Source organism: Mobula birostris, chromosome 7, assembly GCF_030028105.1.
Source record: "Mobula birostris isolate sMobBir1 chromosome 7, sMobBir1.hap1, whole genome shotgun sequence".
NCBI classification, from domain to species: Eukaryota; Metazoa; Chordata; class Chondrichthyes; order Myliobatiformes; family Myliobatidae; genus Mobula; species Mobula birostris.
This window is the reverse complement of record NC_092376.1, coordinates 9,728,587-9,744,553: the sequence shown is the minus strand read 5'-3', so window position 1 is coordinate 9,744,553 and position 15,967 is coordinate 9,728,587. Positions and strand designations below refer to the sequence as shown.

Genomic DNA, 15,967 nt, shown 5'->3' with positions numbered 1-15,967 from the left:
TATGGTGTGTTCTTTATCAAATTATGGTATTGCTATGCACTGCTGTAACTATATGTTATAATTATGTGGTTTTGTCAGTGTTAGTCTTTGGTCTGTCTTGTTTTCTGTGATATGACTCCAGAGAAACATTGTATCATTTCTTAATGCATGTATGCATTTCTAAATGACAATAAAAGAGGACTGAGTGTTCTCATAATCTAATCTTCTATGTTCCATTATGCACCATCATAACCAATTGATCTGTCTGGACCATAGGCAAGGCAAGTCTATTACTGTATCTCTGTACATGCATCAATGATAAATCCATTTATCTTGTGTGTGAAAAACTTTTTCCTGATGGGCAAGGACTGCTAACCTTGCCAGCAATGGCTAGATACCTGAAAACAGGGGTAAGCACATAAATAGTTTCCTGCCCCAGCTATCCAAACTCATTCCTTACCTGATTAACCTATCGGACAGCTTGGCAACACCAGCAATATTCTAAGCAATGCAACTTCTCATCATTAACTTTGTAAACGTTGTAGCGTAGCAGTTAGCGTAAAATTTTACAACGCCAGCAATCAGGTTTCATTTCCTGTGGTTGTCTACAAGGAGTTGGTATGATCTCCCCATGACTGGGTGGGTCTCCTCCAGGTGCTCCAGGTTCCTCCCACAAATTCCAAAGACGTACGGATTAGGGTTAGTGAGTTGTGGACATGCTATCTTGGTGCAGGACGCATGGTGACACTTGCCGGCTTATTTCAGCACAATCTTCGGACAGTGTCAGCCCTTAATGCAAAAACAATGCATTTCACTGTGGTTTCAATGTACATGTGACTAATAAAGCTAAAATAATCTAACTTTTATGCTACTGGGTGAGTGTTTGGAAGCAAATACAAAGCGGTAGATTGTCAATCTGATGCAAGATGGTTGGAAAAGTCCAGTCAATCGGTGAAGGTTTAGCCGGGCATTGGGTACCTGACGCTCCATCCTGTTGGGCCAAACCACTCGCAGAGATCACATGAATTTGAGTCACAACCTGGGGATATCCGCACATCCCAGACCAACACGTGTGGGGAGGCTCATTCAGAGTTAGTTCCCTGTGGAGACAATCACAAAGCAGGAAAGGCCTTTAAGATCGATTGTCTTGAAGAACATGCTGTGTTGGTGCCAGAATGCGTGGCAACACTTGTGGGCTGCCCCCAGCGCATCATTAGGTTGCATTGACTGTTAAACGCAAACCACGCATTTCACTGAATGTTTAGATGTATGTGTGATAAATAAATGAATCTCAGTCTGCACATCAAGGGGGAGGATGGAATATTAACACGAGGCAAAATAAATTAAACTATATTTCACCGGACTGTGAAGTGTGCACAACGGGGAGAAAGGATCCAGCATACATCAGGCTGCCTATACACAGCGGCATCTCATTACCCATGAGGTGCGGTGTGGACACAAAGGCCGAGGTAAAGAGAGGAGGGAGGGGAAACGTGAGAGGAAAAGAGGGAAGGAGAATGGCAGGGAGAAGGGGCCAAGGGGTAGAGAAGGGAGATGGAAGAGAGGGGAGGGAAAAGGAAGAAACCACTTGTTCATTACAGGACAGGATGGCCTCCACGAGGATCATTCAGGAATGTCGATGGAGGGCTCTGGGTTATGGGGTCAGTGGGTGAGGAACCCAGCTGGGGGATGAGTAAACTTTCTCCAGAGTCATCTGCTTCATTTGTAGAGCAATAGAGGGATCTTGTGGTCCACGTCTACAAATCCCTCAGAGTTGCAGTGCAGGTTGATAGAGTGGTTAAGGGGGTGTATGGTGTTGTTGGCCATCATTAGTTGGGAGATTGAGTTCAGGAGCCATGAGGTAATGTACCAGTTCTATAAAACCCTGTTCAGAGTAACACAACCAAAATGCTGGAAGAACTCAGCAGGTCAGGCAGCATCTATGGAAATGAATAAACAGTCAATGTTTCAGGCCGAGACCCTTTTTCAGAACTGGAAAGGAAGGGGGAAGATCCCAGATTAAGAAGGTGGCAGAGGGGAAGGAGGGAAGGCTAGAAGGTGATAGGTGAAGCAAGCCAGGTGGGTGAGGGTAGGGCTGAAGTAAGAAGCCGGGAGGTGATAGGTGGAGAAGGCAACAGAGGGCTAGAGAAGAAGGAATCTGATAGGAGAGACGAGTGGACGATGGGAGAAAGGGAAGGAGGAGGAGCACCAAGGGAGCTGATAGGCAGTTGAGGTAAAAGGCCAGAGTGGGGAACTGAAGAAGGGAGAAGGGCGAGAGGGGAAAATTGACTAGATATGAGGGAAGTCGATGTTCATTCCACCAGTTGGAGGCTATCTGGATGGAATATGAGGTGTTGCTCCTCCATACTGAGAGTTGCCTTATCATGACAGAAGCGGAGGCCATGGACTGACATATCAGAATAGGAATGGAGATAGGAATTGAAATGGTTGGCCGCCGGGAAATTCTGCTTTTTGTGGATGGAGCAAAGGTTCTTGCCAAAGCGGTCCCCCAATCTACATCAGGTCTCACAATTGTACAGGATGCAATCGGATTCAGTAGGCCACACCAACAGATTTACGGGTGAAGTGAATTACCCTGGTTGGAGTACTCTGTTCACCTCAGTGTAGGAAAGGATGTAGAAGCTTTAGAGAGGGTGCAGAGAAGATATACCAGGATGCTGCCTGGACTAGAGGTTAAATTTAGGGTAAGTGGGCTAGAGTTTTTCACTTTGGACTGGAGGAGGATGGGAAGTGACCTGATAGAGGTGTACAATGTGATGAGAGGCACAGATAGAATGGGCAGCCAGCGACTTTCCCCCAGGATGGAACTGGCGAATACAAGAGGGCATAATTTTGAGGTGACCGGAAGAAAGTGTTGGGGAGATGTCAAAGTTAGGTCATTTACACAGAGAGTGGTGAGTGCATGTAACACTCTGCCAGGGCTGGTGGTAGAGACAAATACACTAAGGAGATTTAAGAGATTCTTAGGTAAGCACATGGATGATAGAAAAATGGAGGGCTATATATGGGAGAGAAGGGTTCGATTGATCTCAGAGCAGGTTAAAAGATCAGCACAACATCGTGGGTCGAGGGGCCTGGACTACGATGTACTGTTCCATGTTCAAAGATGCCACCTGACCTGATGGGCATTCCTTGCCATTTTACTTCTACACCAAAGCTGTTTTACTCTCGTGATCTTACATGAAATTTGCCGGCACATCTGTGAAGATCCTCAGCAAGAATTCCCCGGTGATTCCGGGCTCGAAGGTGGTGGGGATGATGACATAACGGCCCTGGGGGAGTTCCTTCCGAAGGAAGATGGTCTTGGAGTTGATGTAGACGGAACTGACCACCTTCTGCTGTATGGTGTGCATCCTATAGTTCCGGTTCAACTCCACCTGTGGAAACCAAATCTGCTCAAACACCAGCAAGAGGACATGGAATACGTGGGTTCAAATCACAATCACAGAGTGAACTTTACGGTTAGGAGAGACCAGAACTAGAAGTCATAGGTTAAGGGTGAAAAGTGTAACATTTAAGGGGATTCTGAGGGAGAAACAGTCAACATATTGAGCTGACACCCTTCATTAGGACTGAAATGTTGACTGTTTATTCCCCTCCATAGATGCTGCCTGACTTGCTGAGTTCCTCCAGCATTTTGTGTGTGTTGCTCTGGATTTCCAGCATCTGCAGAATCTTTTGTCTTTATCGCGTACTTATCCAACTGTCTTTTAAAAGTCAGTTTTGTTCCTGTTTCAACCACTTCCTCTAGCATCATGTTTACATCCATACCACCCCCGGGAAATGAAAATTGACCCTCACGTTCCTATTAAATCTCTACACTTCCACCTAGAGCTTATGCCCTCAAGTTCTTGGTTATCTAATCCCGGGAAAAAGACTGAGTATTTCACCCTATCTTTGCCCCTCATGAATTTATACATCTCTTTAAGATCACCCCTCAGCCTCCTATGCTCCAAGAACTAAAGTCCTAGGATATTCAGTCTCTCTCTGTGACCCTTTTCCCTTCAGTCTTGGTAACATCCTCGTAAATCTTTTCTGTGGATGCTGGAAATCTTGAGCAACACGTACAATATGCAGGAGGATCTCAGTATGTCAGGCAGCATCTATGGGGGCGGGGGGGACAAAAAGTTGACATCACCAGCTCATTGCAAGTCTAGGTCCTAGTTCATCACCAGTTCACTCTAAGCCAGTGTATACCAATGGGTCTCCAACCCACCAGCTTGCATCCTGCCTGCACTCCAAATGATGTCATCACCCGAGGGACACGTTCCATGCCTGGTCTTCACGATGGGCCACTTACCCTGTAGACCTCAAAGCCCATGGACAGCTTCTCACCCTTGCCCTGTTGCCGAGTGTAACGGATGTCCTTCTGCTGCAAGCTCATCAGCACCTCATCCATGTCTTTCTTGACGTCAAATATGTACTGCAGGGGTTAAAACCAAGAGAAGACATTAACCTTTCACAGCTTGGTGAATGGCATACAACTGTATTTATTACAGTACAGGACAACAGCACTATATCATCATCACCATCATTATGTCCTGTATCATATGATGTGAGCGATCATGGTCTTCCATCTGTCTTTGCCTGTGGGGAAGACTCCCCCCTCCCCCACCTTCAGCTGTTGTTCTTATTCTTTTCTCTTTCCTTGACCATGATCGTCCTTGGCAAATTTTTCTACGGAAGTGGTTTGCCATTGCTTTCTTCTGGGCAGTGTCTTTACAAGACGGGTGACCTCAGCCATTAGATTAGATTAGATTATGAGGACATGCAGTCCTCTTTTATTGTCATTTAGTAATGCGTGCATTAAGAAATGATATAATATTCCTCCGGTGTGACATCACAGAAACACAGGACAGACCAAGACTGAAAAACAGACAAAAACCACATAATTTTGACATATAGTTACAACAGTGTAAGCAATACCGTAACTTGATGAGAAACAGGCCTTGTGCACGGTAATGACTTCAAAGTCTCTCGAAAGTCCCACATCTCACGCAGACGGGAGAAGGAAGAAAACTCTCGCTGTTATGCCCGACCACAGTCCGACTCTGAGTCGTCCGAAAACTTCGAGCCTTTGACCAGCCCTCCGACACTGAGCACCATCTCTGCCAAACGCTTTGACCCCAGCCTCAGTTGCCAGCAGAAGGCAAAGCCGAGGATTTTGGGGCCTTCCCTCCGGAGATTCTTGATCGCACAGTAGCAGCGGCAGCGAACCGGGCGTTTCAGAAATTACTCCAGATGTTCCTCGGTGCTCTCACGGCTGTCTCCATCACATCAGAATTGTGCACGGCATCCTATTTACAAATACGATATCATTTCACCGGAGAGCTGCGTGCGCTGCGTCGCGTGGCCATCTTCTCCTCCCGCCACAATATTTTTATCAATACTCTTCAGAGATATTCTCTCTGGCGTCTGTGTTATATCACCAGGACTTGTGATCTGCACCAGCTGCTCGTACGACCATCCACCACCTGTTCCCATGGCTTGACATGACCGTGATTTGGTGGGGGGGGGGGCTAAACTGGTGCTACAAATTGCCCAAGAGTGACCCTCAGGCTAGCGGAGGGAAGGAGTGCCTCACTCCTCCTTTGGTAGAGACATATCTCCAGCCTGCTACCAGCAACGCCTGCACTGCACCACTGTAACAAGATCATAAGATGATAAAACATAGGAACAGAATTAGGCCTTTTGAGTCTGCTCTGCCGTTCCATCACGACTGATTTAAACATCCCTCTCAATCCCGTTCTCCTGCCCTCCCACCGTAACCATCGTTGCCCTTTCTGATCAAGAACCTATCAACCTTTAAATATAGCAAATGTCAGCCTTCGCAGCTGTCTGTGGCAACGAATTCCACAAATTCACCACTCTCTAGCAGGGGATCCCAAACTTTCTTATGCCATGAACCAATACCGTTAAGCAAGGGGTCCATGGACCCCAGGTTGGGAACCCCTGCAAGAAATTGCTCTTCAACTCTGTCCTAAAGGAACATCCTTCGATTCTGAGGCTGTGTCCTCTGAACTTAGACTCCCCCACTATAGGAAATATCCTCTCCACGTCCACTCCATCAAGGCCTTTCAATATTTCGTAGGTTTCAGTAAGTTCCCCTGCAATAATAATCAAAGTACAGAACCCCAACACTACATGACTATAACCATTGCAATACAAAACACCAATACCACACCACTATCATTAATGTTATATAGAATATAACTCCATCCCCCTCTACTCCCTCTGCTTATCACCCACACACCCCTTCCACAGATTCCCATCCCCCTCCTCTTCCCACCTAACCATCCCATACTCCTCACTTGATTCCATGTTCGGCCTTCCTCTCCAATCAGAATCCACCATCTGCAGCCCTTTGTCACCTCCGCCTTTCACCTCCCAGTTTCTGTCACTACTATAGACATGACAGAGGTATACAAGATATTAAGAGGAATAGATAGAGTGGATAGCCAGCGCCTCTTCCCCAGGGCACCACTGCTCAGCACAAGGGAACATGGCTTTAAGGTAAGGGGTGGGAAGTTCAAGGGGGCTATTAGAGGAAGGTTTTTTACTCAGAGAGTGGTTGGTGCGTGGAATGCACTGCCTGAGTCAGTGGTGCAGGCAGATACACTAGTGAAGTTTAAGAGACTACTAGACAGGTACATGGAGGAATTTAAGGTGGGGGTTTATATGGGAGGCAGGGTTTGAGGGTCGGCACAACATTGTGGGCCGAAGGGCCTGTACTGTGTTGTACTATTCTATGTTCTATGTTCTATCTACTTTCCCCTCCTCCACTTGCCTATCATCACCTCCCTCACCTGGATCCACCTGTCGCCTGCCAGCCCTTTCTGCCCAACTTTTTATACCAGCCTTCTCCCCTCCATCTTTCAGTCTAGATGAAGGGTTTAGGTCTAAGATGTCGTCGGTTCATTTCCCTCCATGGATGTTGGCTGACCCACTGAGTTCCTCCATGTTGAATGATCCTCACCGTCACTTGCCCACACACTATCACCTTTGCCTCCACCATCAGATTTGAATGGTCCACGACCCATGAACACTATTTTGGTCTCTTTTTGCACTATCTAGTTCTTATTGCAACTTACTGTAAATTTTTTACACTGTACTGCTGCTGCAAGACAACAAATTTCCAGACATATGTCAGTGCTAATAAGCTCAATTCTGATTCCCATGAACACTATCTTACTACTTTGCTGTCTATTCTGCATAATCGGCTATACTTAAAGCAGACGTTGATCGGTCCTTGATCAGATGGTTACGGTGGGAAGGCAGGAGAACAGGGTTGAGAGCGATGGGTAAATCAGTTTTGATGGAATGGCAGTTGGAGCAGACTCAAAAGGCCTAATTCTGTTCCTATGTTTTATGATCTTATGATCTTATTACAGTGGTGCAGTGCTGGCGTTGCTGGTGGCAGAGCGGAGATGCATCTCTACCAATGGAGGTGTAAGGCGCTCCTTCCCTCCGCTAGCCTGCAGGTCACCCTTGGACAAGGTGTAGCACCTGCTTAGCCCCATGATCAGGGTCAGGTGAAACCATGGGAGCAGGTGGTGGACGGTCTTATGAGCAGCTGGAGCACATCACAAGTCCTAGTTAAGCGACCACTGACACCAGGCAGACAATCTCTGAAGATTATTGATAATGGCTGGGGTGACCCATCTTGTAAAGGCACTGCTCAGAAGACAGCAATGGCAGACCAATTCTGTAGAAAAATTTATCAAGAACAATCTTGTTTGAACATCACAATTGCCACGGCATACAACATGGCACATAATGATGATGGTGATGAAGATTTATTTTTTTAAAATATTTTTCTTATTGAAACTTTCAGTATCTTCCCCCTCCCACTCTGAACGTTTTGCAGCGTGCTGTACTGCTGCCACAAAACAAAGGCATGGTAGTGCGGTAGGTTAGCACGACACTATTGCAGCTCGGGGCATCAGAGTTCGGAACTCAATTCTGATGCTGTCTGTAAGAAGTTTGTTCTTCCTTCCCATGAGTGTGGACTTATTATCACCAAAGTGTGTCACAAAATTTGCTTGTTTATATTTCCGAGTCCTCCGATTTCCTCCCACAGACCAAAGGCATACCGGTTAGTAGGTTAATTGGTTATTGTACATTGTCCTGTGATTAGGCTAGGGTTAAATAGATGGGTTGCTGGGCAGTACGGCTCATTAGGCTGGAAGGGCCTGCTCCACGCTGCACCATTAGATAAATAAATAGACAATAGGTGCAGGAGTAGGCCATTTGGCCCTTCGAGCCAGCACCGCCATTCACTGTGACCATGGCTGATCATCCACAATCAGCACCCTTTTCCTGCCTTCTCCCCATATCCCTTGACTCCACTATCTTTAAGAGCTCTATCTAACTCTTTCTTGAAAGCATCCGGAGAATTGGCCTCCACTGCCTTCTGAGGCAGAGCATTCCACAGATATAAACAAACTAATTTTGTGACATACATTGGTGATAAAAATCCTGATTCTGATTCATCTTGTGTTACTCTACTACACTACTGTAGTCATTATAATGTGCACTTTATTAGGTACACCTGGTCGTTAATGCAAATATCTAATCAGCCAATCATGTGGCAGCAACACAATGCATAAAAGCATGCAGACACGGTCAAGAGGTTCAGAGTAAACACCAGAATGGGGAAGAAATGTGATCCAAGTGACTTTGACCGTGGAACGATAGTGGGTGCCATTTGACCCATCAAGTCTGCTCCGCTATTTCATCATGACTGACCTGTTTCCCTCTTAACCTCATTCTCCCCATAGCCTTCCAAACCCTGACTAATCACAAACCTACCAACCTCCGTCTTAAATGCACTCAGTGACCTAGCCTCCACAGTTGCCTGTGGCAATGAATTCCACAGATTCACCGCCCAGCTAAAGAAATTCCTCATCTCTGTTCTAAACGGACACCCCATTATTTTGAGGCTATGCCCCCTGGTCCTAGTCTGTCTCACCAAAAGAAACATCCTTTTCACATCCACTCTATCCAGGCCTTTCAACTTTCGATAGGTTTCAATGAGGTCCCTCCCCTCATTCTTCTAAATTCCACTGAGTGAAGGCCCATAGCCTTCAACTGCTGCTCATGTGATAACCCTTTAATTCCTGGAAGCAGTATCTCGGAAGCTGCTGACCTCCTAGGGTTTTCACGTACTGCAGGATGCTGCTCAAAACAAAAACATCCAGTGGGTAGTAAGTCTGTGTGTGATAATACCTTGTTAATGAGAGAGGTCAGAGGAGAATGGTCAGACTGGTTCAAGCCGACAGGAAGGTGACAGTAACCCAAAAGACAACGTGTCACAACAGTCCAGGCAGCATCTCTAGGAAGAGGTGCAGTCGACGTTTCAGGCCGAGACCCTTCGTCAGGACTAACTGAAGGGAGAGTGAGTAAGAGATTTGAAAGTGGGAGGGGGACGGGGAGATCCAAAATGATAGGAGAAGACAGGAGGGGGAGGGATGGAGCCAAGAGCTGGACAGGTGATTGGCAAAAGGGATACGAGAGGATCATGGGACAGGAGGTCCGGGAAGAAAGACGGGGGGGGGAACCCAGAGGATGGGCAAGGGGTATATTCAGAGGGACAGAGGGAGAAAAAGGAGAGTGAGAGAAAGAGTGTGTGTATAAAAATAAGTAACAGATGGGGTACGAGGGGGAGGTGGGGCATTAGTGGAAGTTAGAGAAGTCGATGTTCATGCCATCAGGTTGGAGGCTACCCAGACGGAATATAGGGTGTTGTTAGACACCTGCCTGGCCTGCTGCGTTCACCAGCAACTTTGATGTGTGTTGCTTAAACTTACAGCATCCGCAGAATTCCTGTTGTGTTACAACAGTGGTGTGCAAAAAAGTATCCTTGAATACACAGCATGTCGATCCTTGAAGTGGATGTGTAAGGCAGCAGAAGACCATGAAGTTCACTCGGTGGCCACCTTACTAGGTACAGGAGGTATCTAACAAAGTGGCCGTTCAGTGTAGAACAGCTAACAATATACCCGATCAAACTAAACTTATCATCACCATACAGAAGCTAACACTACACACTAATTCACTAATTGCAAGGATTAAGCATCAAATTTATTCGCAATATTCATTTACATGTATTAGGAGTTTGCTGTGGTGCGTTAATCAGGGTGCAACATGCAACAAAAACAGCATTCGACAAAAATATTAATAAAGTTAGTGGTTAAAGGATCAATTCAAAATAAAATACGCATTACTAAATATCAGCAGGTACTTACAATGCGAACAGCTAGTGGTTAAAGGATTGATACAAAATAATATACTGTATATATTACTAAATAAATATCAGCATGTATTTACAATGCAAACAGCATTATAAAAAATGGTTTAAAGTGTTTACACTGCAGTGACTAAGGTGACAAATAGAGGGGGTTATGGGGCGCTGTCTAGAATGGTTGATTTTTTTGTTTTAATAGCCCTATCGTGCTTTCCAGAAGGGGAGCTTTTGGAAAAGGCAGCTTGCAGGGTGAATAGTATCAGCAATGATTTTTCCTGCGACATAGAACATCAACACTACACAGCATGATAATGTAATTGTCACAGCACGGAACAGCTAACACTACACACAATGGTGAACCAATATGAGGATGGGCGAAAGAGGAAAAGATACAGAGTAAAACTTCTTCCACTTTCATTCAACTTTCCACTTTCAGTCGTCCTCCTCCATTCAAAGTTCAAATTTCAAAGTAAATTTATTATCGAAGTACGTAAATGTCACCAAATACGACCCTGAGATTCACTTTCCAAGTACCACCCCAAGATTCCTTATCTTTAAAAAAAAGACATTCACAGTAGAACAAAGAAATACAATAAAATCTATGAAACACTGCACACAAAAACAGGCAAGCGACCAAAGACAAACTGTCCAAATACAAGGTGAGTAAATAATACTAGGAACCTGAGCTGTAAAACTCTGCCATGGATGGTCCCAAGCCTGTCTGCAAAAGCAGGAAGGGGGCAACCCCATCTTGTAAAAACCCAGAGCTACAAGAACAGCAACAAAGTTCCAAAAATATCATTCTTCATCTAAGAGACATATGAAACTGTTTGGTGAAGTTGGAAGCTGCAGGGTCAATCAATCTTCTATTGGTCTAGGACAGGGGACCCTGACGAGCTGAGGAATTGCAGAGTTCTTGAAAGTGAGTCCAGAGGTTGTGTTCAGTGATCAGTACAGTGTAGATGTGAGTAAAAATATCCACGCTGGTTCAGTAGCCTGACGGTTAAGAGTAATAACAGTTCCTGAACCTACTCCATGGGACTGTTCAGAATCCTTGCTCATTTTACCCAATATCCATGATGTGTTTCACTTGAACAAGAATTTCTTTTTCCCCCAATCCTCATTTTTGGAAATTAGTCTCATTTACTGACCATGATAAAGTGGGAATGAGCCACTGTCTCATCTACTACACATCTGCTGGATACAGCCGAGTGTCTCGGATCTCAGCAGGGAGAGTTCCTCCAGCTTTTTGTGTATTGCTCTGGACTCCAGCATCTGCAGTCTCTTGTGTCTCAACCAAAGCATTGTCTCATGCCCTCTTCTCATTGTGACCATCAGAGAGGTGGTACAGGAGCGTGAAGATACACACTCAACCTTTTAGGAATAGCTTCTTCCCCTACGTCATCAGATTTCTGAACGGACAATGAACCCATGAACACTTTTTTTTGGTTTTATTTTTGCACTACTTATTTAATTCTCTTCCTCTTTCCTGCCCCTTCTCTGTTCTTCTATTCCCCACTCTGGCCTCTTACTTCTCCTCACCCGGTTATCAACTCCTCCAGTGCCCCTCCTCAGTCCCTTTCTATGTTTTCCCTCCTCTCTGATCAGATTTTTTTTAGTCATAGTCATACTTTATTGATCCCGGGGGAAATTGGTTTTCGTTATAGTTGCCATAAATAATAAATAGTAATAAAACCATAAATAGTTAAATAGTAATATGTAAATTATGCCAGTAAATTATGAAATAAGTCCAGGACCAGCCTATTGGCTCAGGGTATCTGACCCTCCAAGGGACAATGGGTCTTTTCTCCAGCCTTTTACTTTTCAATTAACACCCTCCAGATAGGCCTCTTTCCCCTCCCTCACCTTTTACTTCTGGCATCTTCCACTTTCCTTCTCAGTCCCGAAGATGGGTCTTGGCTCAAAACATCAACTGTTTATTCATTTCCATATATGCTGCCTGACTGGCTGAGTTTCCCCAGCATTTTGTGTGTGTTGCTTTGGATTTCCAGCATCTGCAGAATCTCTTGTGTTTGCAGTTTTTTATGTGTGCATTGCAATGGGACTGCTGCCACAAAACAACAGATTTCAGGACATATGCCAGTGTTACTAAACCTGATTCCAATTCATGTTAACCAGGTTAATCATGTTAATCAGAGAGCCTCTCTTTCAGGTAAACAATCAGTAATTCCAGATTGACAGTATCTCCTTACTTAAACTAACTGTGTTGGGATTTAAAGTCACCCTTTCTGATCAAACAATTCCTCTGAATATTGGTCCAGTCACATAAACTCACCGTGACCTCAGTCTCCTTCTTGGGACAGTGAACGAGGAGACAGAATTTGTTTTACCGAGGTCATGAAGGAATTCAATTACTGAACCATAGAACACTACAGCACAGAAAACAGGCCATTCGGCCCTTCTAGTCTGTGCCAAAACTTTATTCCGCTAGTCCCATTGACCTACACCCAGTCCACAACCCTCCAAACTTCTCCCATCCATGTATCTATCCAGTTTATTCTTAGAAGTGAGCCCGCAGTTACGTCAGATGGCAGCTCGTTCCACACTCCCACCACTCTCTGAGTGAAGAAGTTCCCCCTAATGTTCCCCCTAAACCTTTCCCCTTTCACCCTAAAGCCATGTCCTCCCGTATTTATCTCCCCTAATCTAAGTGGAAAGAACCTACTCACATTTACTCTGTCTATACCCCTCATAATTTTGTAAACCTCTGTCAAATCCCCCCTCATTCTTCTACGCTCCAAGAAATAAAGTCCTAACCTGTTCAATCTTTCCCTGTAACTCAACTCCTGAAGACCCGGCAACATCCTAGTAAATCCTCTCGGCACTCTTTCAATCTTACTGATATCCTTCCGAAAGTTAGGTGACCAGAACTGCACACAATACTCTAAATTTGGCCTCACCAATGTCTTATACAACCTCACCATAACATCTGAACTCCTATACTTTGATTTATGAATGCCAGGATGCCAAAATCCTTCTTTACAACCCTGTCTACCTGTGACGCTACTTTCAGGGAATTATGTATCTGAACTCCCAGATCTCTTTGTTCCTCCGCACTCCTCAGTGTCCTACCATTTACTGTGTATATCCTACCTTGATTTGTCCTTTCAAAACGCAACACTTGTCTGCATTAAGTTCCATCTGCTATTTTCTGGCCCATTTTTCTAGTTGGTCCAGATCCCTCTGCAAGCTTTGAAAGCCTTCCTCACTGTCAACAACACCTCCAATCTTAGTGTCATCAGCAAACTTGCTGATCCAACTTACCACATTATCATCTAGATCATTGATATAAACAACAAACAGCAATGGTCCCAGCACAGATCCCTGAGGCACACCACTAGTCACAGGCCTCCAGTCTGAGAAGCAATCATCCACTACCACTCTCTGTCTTCTCCCACACAGCCAATTTCAAATCCAGTTTACAACCTCTCCATGGATACCAAGTGTCTGAACCTTCTGAACTAACCTTCCATGTGGGACCTTGTCAAAGGCCTTACTGAAGTCCATGTAGACAACATCCACAGCCTTTCCTTCATCTACTTTCTTGGTAACCTCCTCAAAAAACTCTACAAGATTCATTAAACACGATCTACCATGCACAAAGCCATGCTGACTATCCTTAATCAGCCCTTGGCTGTCCAAATACTTGTATATCCGATCTCTCAGAACACCTTCCAATAATTTACCTACTACCGATGTCAGGCTCACCGGCCTATAATTACCTGGAGCCTTTTTTAAACAACAGAACAACATGAGCTACCCTCCAATCCTCCGGCACCATACCCGTGGCTAAGGACATTTTAAATATTTCTGCCAGGGCCCCTGCAATTTCTACACTAGTCTCTCTCAAGGTCCAAGGAAATATCATGTCAGGCCTGGGGGATTTATCTGCCTTTATTCGCTGTAAGGCAGCAAGCCCCTCCTCCTCCTTAATCTCTATATGTTCCATGACACTACTACTTGTTTCCCTTCCTTCCATATATGCTATGCCAGTTTCCTGAGTAAATACTGATGCAAAAAAAACTGTTTAAGATCTCCCCCATCTCATGAGGCTCTACACATAGACGACCACTCTGATCTTCTAGGGGACCAATTCTGTCCCTTACTATCCTTTTACTCTTACTATACTTGTAGAAACCCTTCGGGGTTACCTTCACATTATCTGCCAAAGCAACCTCATGTCTTCTTTTTGCCTTCCTGATTTCCTTCTTTAGTATTTTCTTACATTTTCTATACTCTTCAAGTACCTCATTTGTTCCTTGTTGCCTATATCTGCTATACACCTCTCTCTTTCTCTTAACCAGATCGCCAATATCCCTTGAAAACCAAGGTTCCCTATGCCTGTTAACTTTGCCTTTAATCCTGGCAGGAACATGCAAACTCTGCACTCTCAGAATTTTGCCTTTGAAGGCCTTCCACTTACTGAACACATCCTTGCCAGAAAACAACTTATCTCAATCCACTCTCCCTAGATCCTTTCTCATTTCCACAAAATTGGCCCTTCTCCAATTTAGAACCTCAACTCGAGGACCAGACCTATCCTTATCGATAATTAACTTGAGACTAATGACATTATGGTCACTGGACCCAAAATGTTCGCCTACACGTACTTCTGTCACCTGACCTGTCTGGTTCCCTAATAGGAGATCAAGTATTGCACCCTTTCTCGTAGGTACCTCTATATATTGCTCAAAAAACAATATTTATTTATCACACACAAAGTGCTGAGTTCCTCCAGCAGGTCAGGCAGCGTCAATGGGGAGGAATAAAGAGCTGATGTTTCAGGTCAAGGCCCCTGATCAGGACTGGAAAGGAAGGGGGCTGAAGCTAACATAAGAAGTTGTATGGGGGGAGGGATGAAGAGGGAAAAGGTAGTAGGTGAGACCAGGTGAGAGGGAGTTGGGTGGGTGGAGAAGTGGGGGGGGGGCAGTATGAAGTAAGAAGCAGGGAGGCGATAGATGAAAGAGGTAAAGGACTGAAAGAGGAGGAGGAATCTGATAGGAGTCGAGAGTGGACCATGGGAGAAAGGGAAGGAGGAGGAGCACCAGAGGGAGGTGATAGGTGGGTGAGGAGGAAAAAAGGAGTAAAGAAGGAGCCAGACTGGGGAATGGAGAAAGAGAGAACGGGAAAAGGGAAAAATTGCTGGAGGTTAGAGAAATTGCTGTTCATGCCGTCAGATTGGAGACAACCAAGACACAACGGGGTGTTGTTCCTCCAGCCTATGTTTGGCCTCATTATGGCAGTAGAGGAAGCCATACACTGACATGTCTGAATGGGAATAGGAAGTCGAATCGAACTGTCCTTTTCAACAGACTGTGCGAAGGTTCTATTGATCTCCTTGCTCGTCAAGGTAAACAGGAGTGTGATGCTTTTGACCTCACCTGGGGGTTCTGAAGGAAGGTGTCTCGGTTATTGATGCAGCCTCCAGCACGGTTTAACAGGGGGTCTTCATGTCTGGTCCAGGCACCCTTGACCATGGCCTCCTCCCAGGTCTTGTGGAAGCTGAAGAAGGAGGTATTCAGAACACGGCAGACCACCAGGTCGGTGAAGTGCTTGCAGAAATCATCGAATGACATCCTGAAACACAGGCGAACACTGGTCAGACCTTATTGAATCGAGGTGTCAAGGACCCAATTCTAACAACAGGACCCAGGTTCGATCTTACCATTTGTTACTGTCCATGAGGAATTTGCATATCCT

At 45.2% G+C, this 15,967-nt stretch overlaps 1 protein-coding gene across 2 annotated transcripts in view; it reads right to left on the bottom strand.

Annotated features, from left to right (window-relative positions):
• Nucleotides 1-15,967, bottom strand: part of capn5a (calpain 5a) — a 165,816-nt gene that overhangs the window by 21,270 nt on the left and 128,579 nt on the right. For both annotated transcript variants that reach the window (XM_072262602.1, XM_072262603.1), the window contains exons 8-11: nucleotides 15,649-15,844; nucleotides 4,301-4,423; nucleotides 3,181-3,377; nucleotides 958-1,079 (exon numbers count right to left, since the gene is read on the bottom strand). In XM_072262602.1, the coding sequence (XP_072118703.1) occupies nucleotides 958-1,079; nucleotides 3,181-3,377; nucleotides 4,301-4,423; nucleotides 15,649-15,844 (638 nt within the window). The remainder of the gene's footprint in view (nucleotides 1-957; nucleotides 1,080-3,180; nucleotides 3,378-4,300; nucleotides 4,424-15,648; nucleotides 15,845-15,967) is intronic.